At 48.9% G+C, this 21,935-nt stretch overlaps 1 protein-coding gene across 2 annotated transcripts in view; it reads left to right on the top strand.

Annotated features, from left to right (window-relative positions):
* Marchf10 (membrane associated ring-CH-type finger 10) overlaps positions 1–21,935 on the top strand; it is a 96,235-nt gene that overhangs the window by 53,043 nt on the left and 21,257 nt on the right. The window contains exons 6-8 of one of the 2 annotated variants that reach the window (XM_041636052.1): positions 6,147–6,299; positions 13,210–14,566; positions 19,042–19,211. In XM_041636052.1, the coding sequence (XP_041491986.1) occupies positions 6,147–6,299; positions 13,210–14,566; positions 19,042–19,211 (1,680 nt within the window). Of the gene's footprint in view, positions 1–1,082; positions 1,459–6,146; positions 6,300–13,209; positions 14,567–19,041; positions 19,212–21,935 lie in introns of those variants that run through there. The other variant, XM_041636053.1, reaches the window with a different exon arrangement.

Genomic DNA, 21,935 nt, shown 5'->3' on the forward strand with positions numbered 1-21,935 from the left:
GGGGCCAAGGTCCTATCATCTCTCTTTGAGAACATATTTCCAATGACCTAAGGACCTCCCACAAGGTTCTGCCTCCCAGGAACACCATTCTAAACCCTAAACTCTTAACCTCTAGGGGCTCCAATCCAAACCCTAGAGCACTGGAATCTGGGGGTGGGGTTCAGTATTGTTCTGAGCAGTGTGCACAGAGGTGTCTCAGGGCCGAGGTTTAGGCATCCTCCCCCAGGCTTACTTTGCAAATGCTAAAACTTACAGCTTCTGATCCCATGGATTTGGGTGAGCTGTGACTGTATTTCTAAGTCCTGCTCTAGGGAGGAGCAAGGCTACAGATCTCAGAAACCATCTGCCTCAGACTATAGATGGGGAAACAGGTTCAGAGACTCTAAGCCACGGATTCAAGGTGACCTAGCTGGCTGGTGGCAGGCGCGAGGGCGTCACACTCTGCCTCCGGGGAGGTTGGCAGTCAGAGTGAAAGGTTAATCAACGAGTCATTAATTTCCCTTGAACGCCTCTCTGGCCCACCTGCCTTCACTCCATGCTCTGGGTTCCTCTCTGTCCCCTTGAGCCCACCAGGATCTCTCTGTTTCTTTCTCCTTTCCCCAGCTTACCCTCCACAGTAGAAAGGCCAGGTTAGGGCATATCTGCAACCTCCTACCAGGGGGGCAGCTGGAAAACCGGAGGGAGAGAACTTGCTGGAAGGGAGACCCTGCAGACCACCATCTGTTGCTGCCAGAACAGCTCGTTAGGCTGGCTGTGGGCGATAAGAACACGGCCGAAGCTTCCACACAGCTACCTCAGGACGTTCTGAGGCGCTGGCCTGGGAAGCACTTGCCTGCATCTGCCAGGGCTGCATGAAGCTATTGCCTGGAAGACAGTTTGAGTAGCTCACTGCTGTTGACTCAGACCTGAGCAAGATGCCTCCTGGGCAGGAGCCAAGTCCACTCACACCTACGGCACGCAGACACAACACTCCCATCCCCAAGAGAACCTTTTTTGGGGGAGTTTTTATTCATTCACAGACTTTTTTAAATGTCCTCTTCCCGTGAAGGCTGCTTCCTGATTGCTCTTTTTCTTTTGTGCAGGTGACAGCAGCGAGCACCCCCTGTTCTGTGTTGAATATTCCCCTTACTGCTCCGTCTTTGCTTTCTCCCCCGTCCTGCCGCCCAATGCCAGCTGCTGCTGCCTCCTCCTGCCGCTAGTTCCACCCGTCTCCCAAGGGGCTCAGGGCCCTTCCCCTGCCCTCCCGCTTGTTGTCTTCCCCACCTTCACCAGCCCGCCATCAGCCTTGCCAAGCCCCTTGCCTGGGTCTCCAGCATCCCTCTGCTATTTCCCGGTCTCCCAACCGACTCCAGCTGAGACCCCTGTGCTGTGCCTACCCGGCCCCAGAAGGCCCAGTAAAATTTACCTCATGTGGTAAGTCACCCCTGGCAAGGCACACGGCACAGAAGAGTCAGGGAGAAGGGGGGACAGCAGAAAGCAGGAGGACAGGAGCAGGGCCAGAGCAACACCAGGAGGTGTCAGGGAGCAGGAAGAGGAGACAGGACTGGCACCCCCCTTGGAGACGAGCGGCTCCTAGCCATAAAGGAACGAATGATCAATAAAATCCCGTCATCTCTGGAGATGCCTCTGATTTCTGAACTCTTGTGTCGTACACTACTTGGGACATGACGATCACAAACCCAGCAGGTTCTTCTGGGTCTGACCATAGCCGTGGCCGGTGACAAGGGACACCAGGCCCGTGGCTCTGAAAGCACACACTCTGAGACAGAGAGATCCAGCCAGGACCGTGGGCGAGGAGGGACGGATTAGAGGGCGCAGTTGGTATTTGCAGTTCCCTCTCCTGCCTGCATTTCCTAAAATCGAAAACTCCTACCTCCTGACTTCCAAAATAAAACGTATTTATGGTTCATAATTAGGCTTTAATTAAGATCTCCTCTGGGTATGTGAGACAACATACACTTGTAGCACACTCAAACAGGCACATAGACACAACCTAGTATTTATGCTGTATAGAAAGCTGCCTATTAAACCCAGGCAACGCTGGCTCTGGCTGCAAAGCTGTAATTCTGCCCATGGCCCAAAGGGAAGAAGAAGCTTCCCGAGAGGCAGCTCGTGGCCGAATCCTGGCCCCTCTCGGGCACCAGGGATGGCAGTCAAGGTAGTAGTGGGGAGAGAGCGGCTCAGGGATATATTTTCCTCTGTTTGCATGTTCTGTGTGCCTGTCAAGCACTGTGTCTGTATATATAGCAGGTGACATGAGAAAAGGGGCAATTATAATGTGCTTGGACCCGATATTGACAGCTGGGTGGACTCGGTTCCCAGATGTCAGTGTCCTGTATAACTATGAGACTTCCACTTTTTTTTTTAACCTTTCCTGATCTAATTCTGAACTGTTACCAGTGACAGTTCCATGGCTGTATCAAAAGAACAGAGGCAGATGCCTTTTATCAAAACAGCTGTTTGGTACTGGAAGGAGACATGGGCCGTGTGCCCAGAACAAACTGTGTACTTCCCTAGATCCACTGCAGACTGGATTCGCGGTTACCTGGAAAACTAACTCTCCTCTTTGCCACCAGGTGAACAGCCTGTCTCCCAGGAGAGCTAGGGCTTAGATTTCCCTCATGATTAATATATGACTCTGCCACGCTAAGGTCCCATCATAGGGAGACCCCAGAAGACTGTTCAAACAGATGAAAGGTTTAAGAACCTGGTCTACATGGCACCTGGAACTCTTACATCTATGTCTATAAACCGTGTCGTTGAGGTCACCTCCTTTGTGACTGTACATGTGGCAGAGAAAACATCTCCCATGAATTTGCTTTCTTCTGAATCTCAAGGGCACTGCAAGTCAGAGGTCTAGGGTGCAGCCATAATCATAGCCACGAAGCTCGTGACTGGAATGACTTACTCATCCCTGTGAACCCTCAAATTATCCTATAGCCGAGACGCAGAGGTATTTGTTGAACAAATTATAATAAAAGGAGTTTCTGTTTGCCTTTTGGATTTTTATTTTTTTAAAAGAAGGCTTGTGGGAAAGAACCAACAAGAGGAGCAAGAACAAGGAACACGAGTTGCTAAATAAATTATTCACATGCGAAATCTCAGTAGCCAAGAGTTTCAGTGTTCTTGGGGAAATGACTCCCAGTTTTCTACTATTAGTGGTACTATGTGCTCTGTGAATGAAGCACCTGCCAGTTTTAATAGCCAATAGGCACCAGATACCTGATCAGCCCATGTATGAATAGTATTGCTAATTGTTACGGTGACCTAACAAAAGAAGACAAATCCCATTTTACAGCTGCAGAACCTGAGGGTCAAATTGCCAAAGGGGGTGGGTTGGTTCTGACTCTACAAACAGTGGTGGGTTTTCCACCAATAGGCCTGGTAAAAACAATCTCTAGATGTTCAGTCTGTATACATGTGTGTGTACATGCATGTGCATGTGCACGTGTGTCAGAGTTTCCTGACATGATGTGTGTGCATGTACCCACAAGGGTTTGGAAGAGGGTGTCAATCCCTGGAACTGGAGTTAGACATGGTTGTGAGGTTCCGTGCAGGAAGCCAGGGTGGAGAAGGTGCTGGAAGCCAGACCTGGGTCCTCTGCAGGAGCAGTCGGTACCCTTCACCACTGAACCATCTCTCCGGCCCCAGATACTCAGCTTCATTACTTTAGTTTACTGAGAATTCGAGGAAAAATAGTAATAGCTTGAGAAACCATGTGCGCAACCTGGCGCCTTGAATAAAGAAAGCAGATTTCCAAACACTAAGAATGACTTTTAGATCACATGAGTGCTTCAATTTTAAAATTAATTCTAAATTTGAAGTTCCCCATAGTTTTGGGCTGAGTCATCTTAAGCCCTGCCAATCCTTTCTAGGCAATTATCATTAGTCCTGGACAGCAGTGAACAGCATGCAGGCTGGCTCAGAGACTGGCTTCCTTAAGGAATTTGCAGTCTACTGAAAGAGAAGAGAAAATTAAGGAAGTCTGCAATATTTAAATATTAGAGATGACTTATTTAAGGGCTCTGGAGTGGAAGCGCCTGTGGACATAAAACCAGACCTGGGATTGTCGGGTTGGTGCTGCCTGGGGAGCAAAGGCCCTGTGGGAGGACGCTCTCTCCCTGTATCGATGTGGATGGAGGCAGAGTGGGTGTCAGGGCTGTGACATTCAACCTCCCGGCTTATGGCAGAGGGCTGACTCTCCTGCTGACGATCAGAGTGAAATCTCTCTAAGAGCATTGGACCAAGTCCTAACTTACTGGACTTGGCGTGAGCCTCAGGCCTTCCCCTTCTTTCATTTCTGTCTCTTCCTCGGTCTGGAGAAATGGCTCAGTGGGTAAAACGCTCGCGTTGGAACCTGACAGTGTGAGTTCAATACCCAAAACCCACGAAAAGGTGGAAGGAGAAGGAGAGGGCTGATTGCGTGAAGTTGCCCTCTGACTTCCACATGCCCACTGCACACATACCCCCCCTCTCTCACACACACACAGGCACGCACACACAATAATAAATACAGTCTTAAATAAATTTTTTTTAAAAAAAAATATATACAGTTCCTGCCTGTATGAGCTGGGAGGTGGTCCCTGAAGGCTGAGAAGAGAGATGAGGCCTCTGGTGACAGAGTCCTCTGGCTTCAATCAGTGCAACTCTGGGTGCAGAGAAACTTCACCACAGGCACAGATTCTCCCTCCCGCCATCCTCCCCTGCCCCGCTTAGGGAAATCATGTCTTAACACACCCCACGCTCTTCAAGGGACACATTCTCATTTCTAGAGAGCTTCTACTCCCCTTCTGGCTCCAGCCACAGCCTCAATTTGCCCTAAGCTGACCTGTGCCACCATCAGCTCTTCTTCCAGTGAGTTCCCCAAGGGGCACGGCCCTCTGTCCTAAAACCCAGGTCCCACTGCCACCTTCTCCTGGGGCCAGTAAGAAGTAAGTTAGCTTGCTCCCTGGATTAAACCGAGTTTCACAGGATGCCAGAGAGAACTTCATGTCTTCCTGAGTCTGGGTGGAAACTATTCACATAACCACAGACTATACTCAGGAACGTAAAGCCAGTTTTCTTCACGTGCCAAGAAAGCCTGGGTTCTCACACACTAGAGGGGTTTGTCCCAGCCTCAGCCCTGTGCTGACTGCGTGGAATGTCTGAATCTTCCAAAGGGGAATGAGCCTGAACAGATCTCCTGGGGGTATAGCGTCGATGTGATTTAACTGTCATGCGAGCCCAGTAACTTGTAGAGATGCTCGAAAAATAAGAAACTCTGCCCACATCCACGGGCACTGATGCCGGATACATGCGAAGAAACTCAGCACTATCCATGCCAATTAGAAGCCTGGTTCCTAACGAGAATTATGAGACAGGGCTCGCTGGAAACTGGTGCACGGTGATTAGTGTCTTCCATGGACGTAGGTGGCCATGTGCAAGGAAAAAGACGTCTCCAGGTCCTTGGGACCTTCTTACAGGCCGTGTTTGATGCTAATATACAACCCGTGGATAGAGGTACACAGGTACAAAATATGTTCTGATTCATACACTATGAGTACTGGGGGAGCATCACGTTGTGTACCCTGAGAGCCTACTTAGCAGCAGCATCACCTGTGGATAGGGAGGGAGGACCTACAGCAAAAGGCAAGCAGGGCCAGAGAGATGGCTCAGCTTTAGGAGCACTTGATCATCTCCCAGAGGACACAAGTTCGGTTCTCAGCAGCCACATCAAGTGACTCACAACCATCCGTTCCGGGGCATCTGGCACCTTCTTCTGGCCTCCATGGGTGCCACAAAAACACATACTCATACATAAGTTTTTAACGGTGAAAGAGCCCTTGCCCCACCTCCACTCCACTCCCACCCCACCCTCACCCCTAGGAATCGAGGTGCTTATGAAGCCTTGCGAAGTAGCCATACTGTTTCCATCTTGTGGGTAGGACAACTGAGGCTTGGAGAGATGTGCCCAACCTTCAAGGCTAGAAAGGGGTCAAGCTAGAGTTCAAGCCCCTGTCTTCTCTGGCCTCTTGGCTCTCCGCTTTTAACTCCCCACCCCCACATACACACCACCTTCTATCTTCCTCGATGATTATTTTTATACAGAAAGTGTTTTCCTATTAAAAACATAGACCTAGTTATTGAACAGCTTTTGCACCTTTCAGCAGGACAAGCACCAAAGATTTTATCCAGGAAGAGGAGGCCAAACCTGGGGAGACTGACGGTCAGCCCGGAAATGCACAGCCCGAGAACATCTGGGGAGAGGAGCAGACAGAAGCCGCACCTGTCAGCAAAGGCGCCGGCACTCCTGGGAGCAGGTAAGGCCTGTGGCTGCCATCTCGGTCCGTGCTAGAACCCTGTGGATGTCCGTGACTTCCAGCCATCTCTGCTAGAGAGTTGCCTTTAAATGAAATCCTTGAAAGGTTCAAAAAGTAAACTGTCTAATAAAATAGCATCTAATTATTTTCTCCGAGAGAGGCCGGTGGGAAAAGGAGTGGGAGGAGTCCATCTTTTATTTATTTTTTTCTCCCATTACGCCATGAGAAAGACAGCATGGTTCTGAGTGGACTCAGGGCTGGGGGGAGGCGCATACCCAGTCCGCAGTTCTGGGGAGGTCCCACCTGGCTGTCCTGCCCACGCATCCATCGGGAGGCGAAGACTGATGTCCGTGGGTGGCAGGCTGATCACCTTCCTCGAGGAGCTTTCCATTTGTGATCCAGGGCAACCACCGCAGCCAGATCTTTTAATGTGAAAGAAATAGCTTTAAAATGAAAGTCGGCTTCATTTCAAAGCAGTAGCTAAGTGGAGCCTTCCTCTCTGGATTTTAGGCCTGAGCTGGCATCAAAGGCCCATACCACGCAGTCAGCTGACCCTGCCACCCACTCCGGCAGCGGTGTCCCCCTTCCATGAGAAAAATCATGAGCATTCCACCTTGTTATTGACCAAATACAGCAGCCTTCCTATTTACATGAGATGCATTTAAACATGGTGATGAACACTTATAGAAGAACCTAGGGATGCTTGGATGACTTGGTACTAGGAGCAACCAGAGTACAGATGAGCCTGGAAGGTGACACGTCCCCAGGGGCCCAGTGAGAGGGCCTTCAGGAGGGAAGGGCATATGCCCTAGAGCAGATGGACAGTCTAAAACTCTAAGTCCCCCCCCGCCCCCGTCCTCCTAACACTGGGGTCCTGGGTGCACACGTAGCCCCTCCAAACTCCCGCTCTCTCATCTTAAAATCAGGGTGACGAAGCCTACTTGACCGCACTGTTAGAATGACTATGTGAAATGAACAGACAAGTGTCGCGCACACAGGAGGCCCATCTAGAGGACAGACAGTGACCGCTAGCTCTACCTGCCTTCTCCCCATGGCCATTGTCAATGTCAGCGAACTTTAAGATAGATTTGAAACATGTGGTTGTCTGTGCATGAAGCATAGAGTTTATACAAACCTCCGCCCACACCCAGGGTGAGTCTTCCTTAATGTGGGGTCCACAGGGGATTTGTTCCAGCTTTCTGTTATAGCGAGGTTTCTTATCAATCCTCAGTTATGGTGTCCCCCTAGTTCCCTTTCTCACATTCTTACATAAACTGGAGTATGAAGCCAGTGAGTTGAGCCACCTTGGGGCGGGGTTTGGGACAGGTGTGATCAGATACTACACAGAATCTCTGAGAAATCAAGTTTTTAAAAAATCCCCATGTGAACACATAATGAAAATGGGGAGGGGCATAGCGGACAGTTTCACATGGTCCACTATAAACTACATGTAAGTGCAACCTCGATAAATAAGTTCACCTGTGGGTTAAATGCAGCCCACCAGACTGGCTAGGGCCCTAGAATAAGAGTTGATACTGGCAGGGAAGCAATACTAAGCCTTCCTGGGCACAGATGCTGGTGACCCAGATGGCTTGTGACCCTGCTATGACAGAGATGCTTTCCTGTCCTACCTGCAGGGCAGTGTGGAGTAAACTGTTGGCAAAGGAACTTGGCAACAAGTGTCAAGAGCCTCTGGAAGGTTCATACCTTCCAACCTGGCAATTCTATCCTCATGTCATCAATCTATAGTAATAATAATAATAATAACATGTTGTCCAAGATTAGTGAGCAAGGCTGTTCACCACAGTGAGATATGATCTGTGGTACAAAGTCTCAAAACAAGAAAAGAAAATGTGTATGTGTGCATGTGTGCACGCGCGCGTGTGTGTGTATGTGTGTGTGTGTATGTAAATCTAGGTGTAGAAGCATCAATCTGTGATCTCAGTGCTGCGGGTGGGGGGAGTAGAAGGGGGGATGGCAGAAACCAGGTCCCTAGTCTAGCTTAATCAATGAGATCCCGGTTACTTACTGTTCTTTTGCTGTGATGAGCCACCATGAGCATCGAAACTTATAAAAGAAAGCATTCGGGGACTGGAGAGATGGCTCCGTGGATAAAGAAAGCATTTACTCAGGGCCTTGCTTACAGTTTTGGAGGGTGAGTCCATGACTGTCATGGTGGGGAGCGTGGCAGCAGGCAGGTAGGCATAGTGCTGGAGCAGGGGCTGAGAGCTGCATCTTATCCAGCAGCACGGGGCAGGAAAAGAGAGAGTGGGCCTGGAGTGACACACCTCTCCAACAAAGCCACACCTCCTAGTCCTTCCTAAACAGTCCGCCAACTGGGAACCAAACATTCAGATATGCGAGCCTACGGAGGCCATTCTCATTTAACCATCAGAGACCCTGTTTTTATAAATAAGGCTGAGAGCCACCTGAGGAAGATCCCGAACATCAACCTCTCGGTTCCACATACATACACCCTCAGAACATGTGCGCACACACATACACACAAAGATATAGATAGAGATGTGCATATATTGCCTCAGGTTTACATATATATCCATATATGTCCATATATCTGTGTGTCTTAGGGTTTTTTATTGCTGTGAAGAGATACCATGACCATGGCAATTCTTATAGACGCACTTAATTGAGGGGGCTCGCTTACAGTTTCAGAGGTTCAGACAATTATCGTCATGGCAGGGAGCATGGCAGCATGCAGGCAGAGGTGGTGCTGGAGCAGAGAGTGCTACATCCTGTAGGCAACAGGAAGTCATCTAACACACTGGGTGGTATCCTGAGTACATGAAGCCTCAAAGTCCACCCCACAGTAACACCAACAAGATCCTCCAACAAGATCACACCCACGCCAACAAAACCACACCTCCTAAGAGTGCCACTGCATACGAGAGTATGGGGGTCAAATACATTCAAACTACCACACTACATACATGTCCACATGTAACATATACACACACACATCCAGCATATGTGTATACACACAGCAGGAGAAGAAAAGTTGAAGGCATTATGACATATTCATGCAGTGTGCCCTTTCCCTGTAATTATATGATAGTATTCTTGAAAACTAGCAACAACAAGATATTTAAGGAAAGAGAGCAGGACACACACTTGATGCACAACAGTGAGCCACCTTTGCTTTTTCTACAATGCCCCCAGATGAGGGTTACAAGTTCACGTCTTCAGGAAGCTGGTGTTGATGAGAAGAGAAATACAAAATGAGCTTTGAGGCCTGTGGTAAACCACAACACACGTGTTTCCATCTCAAGTACTTTACTCCATGTCCAAACCCTGAGCCACAGTGCGACTGCAGGGGGAAGGTAACCTGGGGCTTTTGAATCTGCAGCCCATCCCCAAAGTCCAGCGCCTGAGTGATGTCCAGCTGGGCTTCTGGTTATGGGAGCCTTGGATCACTTCATTTTCTATGGTTCCTGAGTTTTCTCCAATAGGCAAGGACCACATTTATAACCCAAAGGGGAAAGGAAAAAGTAAAAGGCATATCATTAGAATTCAGGGCAGCACTGATGCCGCCCACAGGGAAGTTTAAGACCAAAGGCAGAGTCCGAGGCCCAACACTCCCTCCAGTCTCACTTCAATGAACCTGGACCTCCTGGAGGCAGCAGGCACTCAGTTCTCAGCTGGAGCCAAGGCAGGACCTCTGAGAAGCATCCAGCAGCTAGGAGGCTGAGGCCAGGGCTATGAATAGCACATCCCTGGCATACCAACTGAGTATTCTCGGCCCACAGCTACTGAAGTCTGCTCCCTCTTTGATATATACACACGCAGACACACGAACACACACACACACTCACTCACACACACACACAAAAGGGTTAAAATAACATAACTATAGAATGGCACAGTCTGACACCTTTAAGGAAAACACACAGGCACACACACGCGCACACACACACACACGCACACACACACACGCGCGCGCACACACACACACATGCGCACACTTATGTGCAGCTCTGGTTGAATTTCAAAGATGAAGGAGATTGTGACGAGGAGTGTCTGAGGCAGCCTCAGGACCTTCAACACAGCGCATAGTTGAGACTTCTGCCCCAGGGACCCATGTCACACCATGACAGCTCAGCAGCATCCGTGAAATGATCTCAGGGTTGCTGTGAGTTTCCCCCATCACAAGACTGGGCTGAGTCGGCTCTTCACTCCATGGGCATGTTCAGAGAGAGGAGGCTCGGGCTCTGCACTGTTTGCTAATTTTGGAGGTCCTTCTCAAATTCAAAATGTGAAATGATCAATTGGATCCCACAGGATGTGGGGGTGTCAGTTGGAAAGCGTTTGCAACTATGTGACCTGAGTTCAATCCCAAGAACACATGGGGGGCGGGGAAGATGTGGTGGCATATACTGTTAACCCCAGGGCTGATCCACTGGAGCTCACTGACCACCTAACCTACCTGGTGAACTCCAGGGCAAGTGAGAGACTCTGTCTCAAAAAAAAACCCCACAAAAACATGGACAGCACCTAAAGCTGTCCTCTGGCCTACACACACACACACACACACACACACACACACACACACTCACGCGCACACACAAGCACGTATGCTTGCACCAGAATTCAGTTGGCTGTACCGTAGACGGCATTAGTTCCCAAAACATGGATCAGCCCAGTGCCTAGCAGATTGGGTATCCGAGCTCTACTTGTGTTCAGACACAGCCAAATGCTTAGAGCGTCCTTGGATTGTTGACACATCTCTTGCTGGGGTTTATAAACCCCACGAGGGGCCCAGTAGGACAGTTTAACTGATTTCTGGAAGGGCTGATGAGTAAAGATTCGCACTGTGTCGCTGAGTGTCCCACGCAGCTAACAATAAGAGAAGCTTACAGAGTATCAGGACATTAGAGAGGCGAGCTGGCTCCCTGCGAGGCACCTCAATTAAAGCAGTATTGACTTTGCCTCAACCAAGCCGGCTGCTCAACGGATTTGCATTTCCCCCAGCAGAGCTGTTATCAAGAACCTTTGGGGCCCCCGTGGCATCCTGGCCATTCAACAGGCGAACTGAGCGATAAGGACAGTAGAGCTTCATCAGATCTGCCGAGGAGCAGAGAGGGACACAGAGGGGGTTAGCTGTGCCAGCGCGGCATAAGAAGAAGTGGAATCTCAAAAGCACTTTCAATTTTTTACCCACATGGGGTGGAAAACCCTTAACCACATGCGTGCATCCCAATAGAACCATTGATCCTCGGTTTGTGTGTGTGTGTGTGTGTGTGTGTGTGTGTGTGTGTGGAAATTGCAAAGCCTGGGGAAGGTTTTTAGGGCATTGCCCGGGATAGTGGTAAAGAATGCAGTCTTAGCAGGCCTTGGTTCAAATGCTCACTACCTATATCACGTCACTTTGGCAAGTCATGTGACCTCCCCCTAACCTCGGTACCCTCTGTTGGAACATGGTGTGCTTGCAGTATCTATCTCCTGAGCAGATTGGCTGCATGGTTTGATCAGTCAGCACACTTGGTAAGAAGCGCTTATTAAATAATAACAAGTATTAAACAAAGCGACTAATGGGTGTGTGTTTGCCTGTATGGAGGGGTATGTGGAGGAGGGTCTGTGTGGGGTGTGTGTGTGTGTGTGTGTGTGTGTGTGTGTGTGTAGGCCAGAGGACAACATCGGGTGCCATTGTTGGGAACATGACCCAACTCCCTTGAGACACAGGGTTTCTCAAAGGCCTGGAGCTCACCAGTTAAGCTAGTGGGGTTAACCAGTGAGCCCCAGGGATCCTCTTGTCTCTCTCCCCCTAAATCCATCCCACCCCCAGTGCTGGGATTACAGGTGAGTGCCACTGCCCCTGGCAATTCTACTTGAGTTCTTGTGATCCAGCTCGGGTCTCATGCTCGTGAGTCAAGTGTTCCACAGCCAGAGCTAAGTGTGAGTCAGTATCTCACCCATAAAAACGGATTCGCTGGACCCTTCCTTCACCAATCCCTTCTCTCTCCATCTCCTCGCACCCTGGACTCCAAAGGCAGGGATTCTGTGGCAGTCAGATGTTCTAGAGGCCAATGGCAAAGAAGAGATACTAATTGTTGGGAGATTTATAACTTTTATTTACACTAAATAGTGAACTTGATCACAATCATCACATACCCGGGCACTAGCTTTGAGAGCCTTCTTCCCTGTCTCCCAGAGTGTGTGAAAAGCTGTGAAATGGGGGTGTCATAAATATTATTTGTGGGGTTGATTTGGATGAGGAAGGACCAGTGGGATTTATGTAAGTCACTCCCACACAGCTGGTTTTCCTTTTTGCTAAATACGGAGAAGGTCAGCTCCCCTGGGCCGAGCTGGCTGGAGCTGGACCAGTCTTCCTGATGCTCCTGCACAATCTGTGGCTTCAAGGTTACCCCTTCTCCTGAACCACATTCCACATGCCACAGATGTAAACCCCCACACACGTGAACTCACAGGTGTGAACCCACACACACGTGAACTCACAGGTGTGAGTGCTGCAGGTGAGAACCCACACACATGTGAACTCACAGGTGTGAACCCACACACACGTGAACTCACAGGCGTGAGTGCCGCAGGTGTGAATCCACGCACACACGTGAACTCACAGGCGTGAGTGCCGCAGGTGTGAATCCACACACACACGTGAACTCACAGGCGTGAGTGCCGCAGGTGTGAATCCACACACACGTGAACTCACAGGTATAAGTACTGCAGGTGTGAGCCTCAGAAAGGAAAACCCAGAGGCAGTAAAGAGAAACCTACCACAAGGTTTTCCTCCCAGGCTTCTGTACCTCCTGCCCGGGCTCTGCATAGATTTTTCCAGGGCTTTTCCTGTTGCGGTTGCCTTTGGTAGACGATCATGCTTGGCATAGTCTACATATTTCTATATACCTTTAATAGAATTTGTCTCTTCTCAACACAGATCCAGTCATCCAACAAGACAACCTTATGTGTGCAAATGAGACCAAGCTAAAGAGACCAGCTCGAGAGAGCAGAAACTTAGCCTCGTCCTCAGAGCTCGTGAGAACAGCTGGGAAGTCCCTCGAGAGACAGAGAAAAGGAGATCCAAGTGTGCGACCTCAGAACGAGCCCCACGCTGCCCTCTCACAGACCTTCCAGCCGATTAACGGTTCCCAAGTGCCGAATGAGCCCTTGGGACCTCCACTCCTACCCACCATGGTGGTGGGACCAAGAAGGGTGCCATTCAGGTTCCAAGATGAAGATTTTTACTCAGCTTTATCATTAAACAATGAACAAGAAGACTATGACACGGAAGAAGAAACCCACATGGAGGAGGAGCTTCTGCTTGTTAGGATGCGGTCTCCGCCCAGCCATAAGAGAAGCCGATTTCTTGGGACATCAGCCACTCAAAATAGAAATGTTGAGGAAAACGCTGAAAATCTCAGAGGAAATTTTGCGAGATGGGGCGAAGCCAGTCCTGGATCTCCAGGAAAAAGCAGAACCATGGAGCCAGCAGCAAAGCCACCTTCTGCTGAGCAAAGGATGCTTCAAGCTAGCAGGCTACATGGGGAGTTGGAGGAAGAGAATCCCAGTGGAGACCAAGAAGACGCCATGACTACTCCTTCAGGGGATGCCAAATCTATTGACGTCATCCGAGACAGCGCCGAAGATGGAGCCAGCGACTGTCCTATGGAAGATAGGCCTACAGTTCACCATTATGGGAGAGACTGGCAAAATTACTTAAGTGGTTCTAGGAATTCGTTCGACTGCTTACTCTCTGGGAGACCCACAGCTCCCAGATCGTCCTTGAGTACGTCTTACAACACTCATGGGTCACTGCTGCATTCTGCTCTCATAGATGATATCCCAGCAAACTTGTCCATGTCGTCTCTTCTAGTCCCCAGTTCAGATATGGAGGAAAACCTAAGGTTCAACGTACGCCGGCCACTCTCACCAATCAGAAATAGGAATTCGCTGGCCACTGCTGAAAACCATAGTGATGACATCGGGGGAGCAGAGGAGACGGCTTCAACCAGCCAAGCTCAGGAGCCTCCACTATTGGCAGGAGATCTACCAAACCCTCAAAGCGGTGTGACCTTGGGGAATTCTCCCAGTTCTTCTGCAAGAAGACATTTACAAGGCCACTTCTACATGCCTGGGTCCCTGCAAGAAAACATACCGTTTACCTTCTTTGCAGTGTCTGATTTTCCGAATCAAAACGATCATGAGGCCACCTTTAGAGTCTCTGCTGTCATGGATGAAAAGGGGGCCACAGATATAAAGACAGACCCTGAGAAACTCCGGAAACTACAAGAAAGGTAAGCACATGTGATAGCCACACACTTCCTCCCTCTTCCACACCCCCACCCCAAGCTGAGACAACCATTGCTTGCTTTAGAGGAAGGTGGGAAAGTTGAATCGCAGACAGGTTCTTCCTTGACTCGTTAACAAGATCGCTCATTTTGAGAAAATTGTCCCATTTCATTACCCTGAAAAGTTATGTATGCACAAAGAAGAAATGACAGTTGCACTCAGTTTTATCCATGGATCCCCAAAGTATCTTTTACCTTAAATACTATATGAAGGGCACCCAGGCAATGGTGGAGCACACCTTTAATCCCAGCATTCTAGAGGCAGAGCCAGGCGAATCTCTGTGAGTTCAAGATCAGCCTGGTCTACAGAGTGAGTGAGTTCCAGGACAGCCAGAGCTGTTACAAAGAGGGAAAAAAAAACACAAAACAAAACAAAACAAAACAAACAAACAAAGAGGCAAGGTCTGGCTGGCTGGCATCCTTGGTAAAGTGACAGACCTTAGGAGCTGAATTCATCCCCAAGACCCCCCACAGTGGAAGGAGAGAACTGACTCTCCTAAGTTGCCCTCCAACCTCCACATTTACACTGTCAAGCACATACACACACACACACACACACACACACACACACACACACACACACGTACATGCACGCGCAGATGTAGAGTAAACAATTTTTTTTTTAAGGAAAATAAGGGGAAAACTAGAAAGGCAAATTTCCAGGGATACAAGGTAACACAGGGCCCTCTCCCCTCTCTCCCTAGCAATTAGCTAGGATTTTTTTTTTTCTGAAAAGGTTGCTAACTCCCCAGAGACAGAGCCGTTGGGCTCTTGAAGTTCACAGGTCTCCCTCCTGAGACTTACTGCAAATCCAACCAACAGTTCTAGAATTTAAACCTTCCAAACCCAAAGACCGTTCCCAAACAGTTACCATAGTTACCCCAGTTCTCTGAAGGGTGGGGCTGGAGTAACTACAGCCTCCATTTTAAGTTCTCTCTCTCTCTCTCTCATGCATGAGAGAGAAAAACAAGATCCTTTTTTGAATTGCCCTTTTCTTTGATCTTTCCTTTCTCTGGAGGTGAGTTTGGGATATTTCACAGCCATGAAACAGGATATTTCTTAAAGCCTTCATTAAACACTGTCAGAATCCTGCCATCTCTTTTATGATGGGTGTTTACTGTGCCCAAATCTTGGCTTAAAGATCTGGAAATTGATTCTTGGAACATGAGCTCTCCTTGTGCCTGTTAGTACGGCTTCTCTGGGCCATTAATTACCCCATTGATGTCCATTTGCAAGCAGAAAAAATTCACCACAGTGAAAATAGAGAAAGAAGGGGAGAATAAAACAGACTGTATATACTCCTCTTCAGAAAGAAGAGCTTGCTTTTCTTTGTTTCATATGTGTGTGCATACATGTGTGTGCATGCAACCCTGTGTGTGCATGTGTGTGTGCTTGTGTGTGCCTACCTGTGTGTGCACATGTGTGTGCCTGCCTGTGTGCGGACATGTGTGTGCATGCATGCCTCTGTGTGTGTGCAGATCTGTGTGTGTGTGCATGTGTGTGCCTGCCTGTGTGTGCATGACCATGTAGAGGCCTGCACTTGGTATCAGGTGCCTTCTTCAGCATCCCCTCTTTATTTGTTGGGCAGGTTCTCTCACTAAATCAGAGTTCCTGCTGGTCTACTAGCCACAGCTTTCCTCCCAAGGTCCCTATCTCTGTCTCTTGCATGCTGGGATTACAGGCAACTCCATGTCTACCCTGCTAAGTAAGAGCTTTCTAGTTGCCAGTGTCTTGTCTTAGTTAAACGAGCTACAAGACCACGATCCATGGTTAAGACCGAAAGACGTCACACCCACCCATCTTCACCAGCCCCGAAATGTAGCTTCAGACATGCTTGCTTATCAGATGTCTGGACTCCAACCATCCTTACATAATGTCCTTGGGTTTAAAACAGTTTATTTTAAAATGCATGTGCTTGTAGACTTGGGCCTCTACATTAAACAGCTATCATTCATGAGTGTTTGTGCTCTCTTTTTCCGTACATAACAAACCTTAATATTTATCTTTTCAAAAATGTCCATTTTAGGAAATGTTTGTAAATGAAGATTTGTTTGTTTATTTATGTATTTTGAGATAGCATCTCACCACGCAGCCCCGGCTGACCTGGAAGTCACTCTGTAGATCAGGCTGACCTCAAACTCATAACTGCTTGCCTCTGCCTCCCAAATGCTGGTCATTTGTGGGGTTCCCCCACATGCCCCCACAATAAGTAGTTGTCCTTCTGATGTAGTTTGGCAAAAATTGTCCCTGCTGGTCTACACGGCTGCCTGTGTCACGCGTCCTGTGCTCGACAGATACTGAGCAGATCCATCTGTGTGGCGGGGTCCCTTCTGCTCTGTTAGTCTTGTCTGCCTTTCCCTGTCCTGGTGACAGCATCCTAATGTCTGCAGCATTGGGAGGCTGTGACAAAGGACAGTGTAAGGCCTTCCTCCCCATGTTCTTCAGAGAGTCCTTGACTACACACTTAAGGGTCTGCTTGCTGGGGCTCTTTCACTGGGATTACACTGAACCTACGTGCTATTTCAGCAGCACTGACAGCTTTGAAACACTAACTCTTGCTTCGCATGGCTGCTCTCTCCTCTGGGTCTTCACGCACTTCTGTCATCTTCTTTACAAAAGCCCTTCGAGTCATCTCGAGTTCTTCATTTGCTGCTGTTTGCTATTGAAATGATATTTTCAGTTCTAACTCTTTGTGTCTCATGTATAGAAATGCAATTGACTATAATTTTTATTTTCTCTGTGTTTTGTTTGAGTCTCTCATTGTGTACAGTACTTTGTCTCTACACTGCTCTGGTTTTCTATGTAGAAAATAATTTTGACTAGGAACATTTCCATTCCTCTCCTTTCAAACCCTGTATTTTTAATGCTGTTTTAAATCTTACAGTGTTATATCAATTTTCCAAAGATGGCTGGTTTTATATTAAATGTTTATTGCCTTTTGATGAGTTTCCTTTCAGGGCATAGCCCCACTTGCTTTGTCTTTAATAGCATCTAGAAACACACACCTGCGGATCAAAGGGAACATGCAGGCCTAAGGTTTATAATGTGCAATATAAAGTCACTTTTCAAGAAAGTTCTAGGTCTGGGGAGACACTTTATTTGGTACAGTGCTTGCTGTGGTCTTATGAGGATCTGAGGTTGGATGCCCAGCATCCTCATAAAACTCTAAGCTGAGGCAGGAGAATCCTTGGGACTTGCTGGCCAGCCAGTCTAGCCAATTGGTGAGCTCCAGGTTCAGTGAGAGACCCTGCCTTTAAATTAAGGTGGGGACAGCACAGCATCGTGGCACATGTATCCAACCCCAGCACTCAGGAAACAGACGCAGGCCAGTCTCTGTGAGTTTGAGACCCAGCTGGTTTATGTAGCAAGTTCTCCACCAAACAAGCTACACAATGAGACCCTGTCTCAGGGCTGAGGGCGGGGTGGGGTAGAAGGTAGAAAGTAATAGAGAAGCACACCCAACATCAGCCTCTGGCCCCCACATGCACACATGTGCACGCAAGGGTGCACACCCAAACATGTGTGTGCACAGACACACATCACATAAACCCTGGAATCATGTGTGTGCACAGACACACATCACATAAACCCTGGAATGTCGTCCCTTATAGCTCTTACATTTGCTGCCATGCAAAGACCACTCAAGTAATCATAATTATTTTCTTCTAGTATTTTTATGTTCTTATTTTATACAGCGTAGAGCAACAGATCTCAACATGTGGGTCACAACCCCTTTGGGGTCACATATCAGATATTTATATTAAGATTCATAACAGTAGCAAAAATTACAGTTATGAAGTAGCAACAGAATACTTTTGTGGTTAGAGAGGTCACCACAAGATGAAGAACTGTCTTAAAGGGTCACAGTATTAGGGAGGTGGAGACGTTGGCATAGAGATTAATGACATGGCTTTTTAAATTTTTAGTTCTAGCTTACATTTCTGAACATAGCTCCGAAGCTTCTGCACTAGTTTTGAACCCAGGAGCTCTGACTATGACTCTCTGAGTTTCCAGCTTACACAGCCAGCTTCCTCAGGGTGGCTAAGGCCGGGGGTGGGGAGGGGTGGAGGGGGCTCTCCCGGCCTAATCCCTCACCCCCACCACCTCCGTTTTGTACTGCTGGGAACTGAAGCCATGGCCTCCTGCATGCTAGACAAACACGTGACCACTGACTTACACGCCCCGTCTTGCTGCTGACTTCTTGACTTGTCCCTCCCATGGAGCTCACACTTACTAGTGACGGCATAGGAGCCCAATGTAAGAGTGTGTGCGGCAGTGATCAATAACTCCATCTGGAGAAATCCTCACAGGTCAAAGCCCAGGCTTGTAGCACGGCGTGGGGAGTTGTCCTCCCTCCTTCTCCCATGAACACCTCGGGAAATGTGGGGGCTCCTGGTCACGAGGCCTTGTTTTCTCTTCAGTCTCCTGGAGGAGGACTCGGAGGAGGAGGAGGGAGACTTGTGTCGCATCTGTCAGATCGCCGGGGGTTCCCCGACCAACCCCCTCCTGGAGCCCTGCGGCTGTGTAGGAAGCTTGCGGTTTGTTCACCAAGAGTGCCTGAAAAAGTGGCTGAAAGTGAAGATAACGTCAGGTAGGTGGGGAAGGGAGAGAGGCAAGCCCGCTGTGGGGGAGAATTAGTCCAAGATGCCAGAGCGGGGCTGGGGGGCCTTGTCCATGGCTCAACGTCAGGGAAATGCGGCCAAGGCCAGGATTCCTGTCTCTAAATGCTGTGCTAGAGGGTAAATGGATGTGTGTGTGTGTGTGTGTGTGTGTGTGTGTTTACATCTGAGAGACTCTTGGAAGCACATTCTCCTCCCACTTGAGGCCTAGACAAGATGATAAACTCATCTCCTGTGAGGAAAGAAAACAACATGGGTGGCCAGTAAACCCTCAGCAAGTGTATGGTAGCCCTGTCCACAAACACACACACACACACACACACACACACACACACGCACGCACACACATCTACTTCATCTGCAGGAGGCAGGGTGTTATTTAAGAACCCAGTGATGGCTGGAGAGATGATTTGGTGATTAAGAGCACTTGTTGCTCTTGCAGAGAGAGTCCCAACTTCAGTTCCTAACACGCACTTTGGACAGCTTATAACCGCCTGTAACTCCAGCTCTGGGGAATCTGATGCCCCCTTCTGGCCTCTGTAGGTACTCACACGTGTATGTGCACACACATTCTCAAAAATAAAATCTTTCTTAAAAAACACTCGAGCAAAGCTGCCTGTTTGCCAGAGGGGTGAATGGCGGTTCACTCTGGTTTTCTAGATCTGTGTCAAAGAGCCTCGCATATGATAGCTTTGTCAGATCATCTCGTAGCTGGGCGTGAAGCCCCCTCTCCGTTCTCCCAGGAAGTGACAACCTCAATACAGACACATGGAGGTTGACTACAGTGTGCTTGGCAGAGAGTCGAGCCTGCCTTGCACAGTGAGGGAGGAGCTGGCATATCTCGGCTGGGGAGGGTACCGGAAAGGGGCTCCATCAGTGTGGTCAAGTAGAAAATGGCCACTGTGTACTTCAGACCACCCTCCCTGGCGTTGGTACTCCTCAGCCAGATCCTGTTTCTCCCCTCTCCCATATCCTTATCTGTCTCTGGCCCAGGTGGCAGATCTAGGGCTCTCCCCTGCCCCCCTGGGTTGTAGCCATATGCCCCCACCATGTCATCAGGGGAGTCATATCAGCTGACTCTCTCTCCATGGGTGCATCCTCCCCCACACACACACATATGCTCTCACCATGTCATCAGGGGAGTCATATCAGCTGACTCTCTCTCCATGGGTGCATCCTCCCCCCCCACACACACACACAAGAAACACAAAATCAATCCCCAAATGCTTAAATCCACATCTACAAGCCAAGAACGCAATCCAATGGAGGGAGGGAGGGAGGTGCCTGGGAGAGCAGGCTAATAGTGACGCTGGCTGCCGTCACTGTGGCTGTTCTTCCCTGGGGAGACACAGTGTCTGCCTCTTCCTAAGGTGACAAACCAAAGTATGATTCCACCAAAGTTTAACCTGGAGAACCAATGAGTTTATTGTGCTTACTCACAGAGCATGAATGAGGGGTTATTGGCAGGATCGCGGGGGACCCCAAAGCAGCTGCACTGGAACCCCTCTTCACTTCAGCTCCCCCACACTGTATATTCTTAGACCTCTCTAGACCCTCAAGCCACCTGTGGTCAGGGCAGAACTGCATCCAGACGGTTGGGAGGAGAGCCTGAAAGCTCAGTGACTCTCCCCACTACCTCCTGTCAACAGACCACAGGCCCTGTCTACTGTGATAGACTCTTGCAAGCAGGCACAGCTAATCTGATAACCATGGGACTGTGTCGTTTAGAGGATCAAATTCTATAACAGCCGTGCAAAGGCTCTCTCTTACTAGAAATCCAAGCCAATTAAACATTTAGCAGAGGCAAAAAAAAGAAAAAAAAAGAAAAAAGCTAAACACGATGCTATTTTGGAGCTTGAATATGTTAAGCAGGATTAGAATAGAAGATACATAGGATGCCCAGTCACCAATAGCATTGCTGGTGGGGGGGGGGGGGAGCGAGAGAGAGAGAGAGAGAGAGAGAGAGAGAAAGAAGAAAAGATGCAGGCAAAGCAAACGCAGCACGGGGAAGTGGACTGTTGTTTACCCCACCCCTAACAGTCTCTGTGATCCTCTTTCTTCATATCCACAGTAGATGGCTGGACCCAGGGTTCTGATCACTAAATAGATGCAGGAACCGGTATGTTTCCTAGTAAGAAACATTTATAAATGCTGCAGCTATAGTGGTGGTGGTGGTTGGGCGTGTGTGCAGCATTCTTATTTCCACAGAACAGCCATGGTTCTGCAGCTTCTGTTTTTGCCTTGGGGAAGCAGAGCAAACCGGACATAAGCAGAGCTGGTTGTGGTCTGGTGCAGCAGCAGCACAGGGAATCTTCTAGTCCTTTTTCCAAATGGGCCTGACCCGGATCCTGCTTGCCTGGAATCCACACCTGGGCCCTCTCTCCCAACTCCGTCCCTTTCCTCGGGTGGGAGCAAAGGTAAGGCTGGTACCGAAGCTGCTGGCTGAGGATAGCATCTCCTGTGGATTTGGTACTAATTGATGTATTGCACAGCTGTTGGGTCTGCAGGGATGGGGGAGAATACAGGTCCAACGGTCACTCTTCCTGCAAAGGCCTGTGCCAGAGAGACTTCGCTTCCCAGTAGCAATTCCAATTTTATGAACCATTATGTTTACATATTTAGATAGAAACAAGACCTATTATTTAAAGGCCATGGAGAGTTCACCTGCCTGAAGCTCCAATAATAAATGACCACAA

This window comes from Microtus oregoni, unplaced genomic scaffold, assembly GCF_018167655.1.
Source record: "Microtus oregoni isolate MIOR12 unplaced genomic scaffold, Mior012 000048F_ref0000485, whole genome shotgun sequence".
NCBI lineage: Eukaryota > Metazoa > Chordata > Mammalia > Rodentia > Cricetidae > Microtus > Microtus oregoni.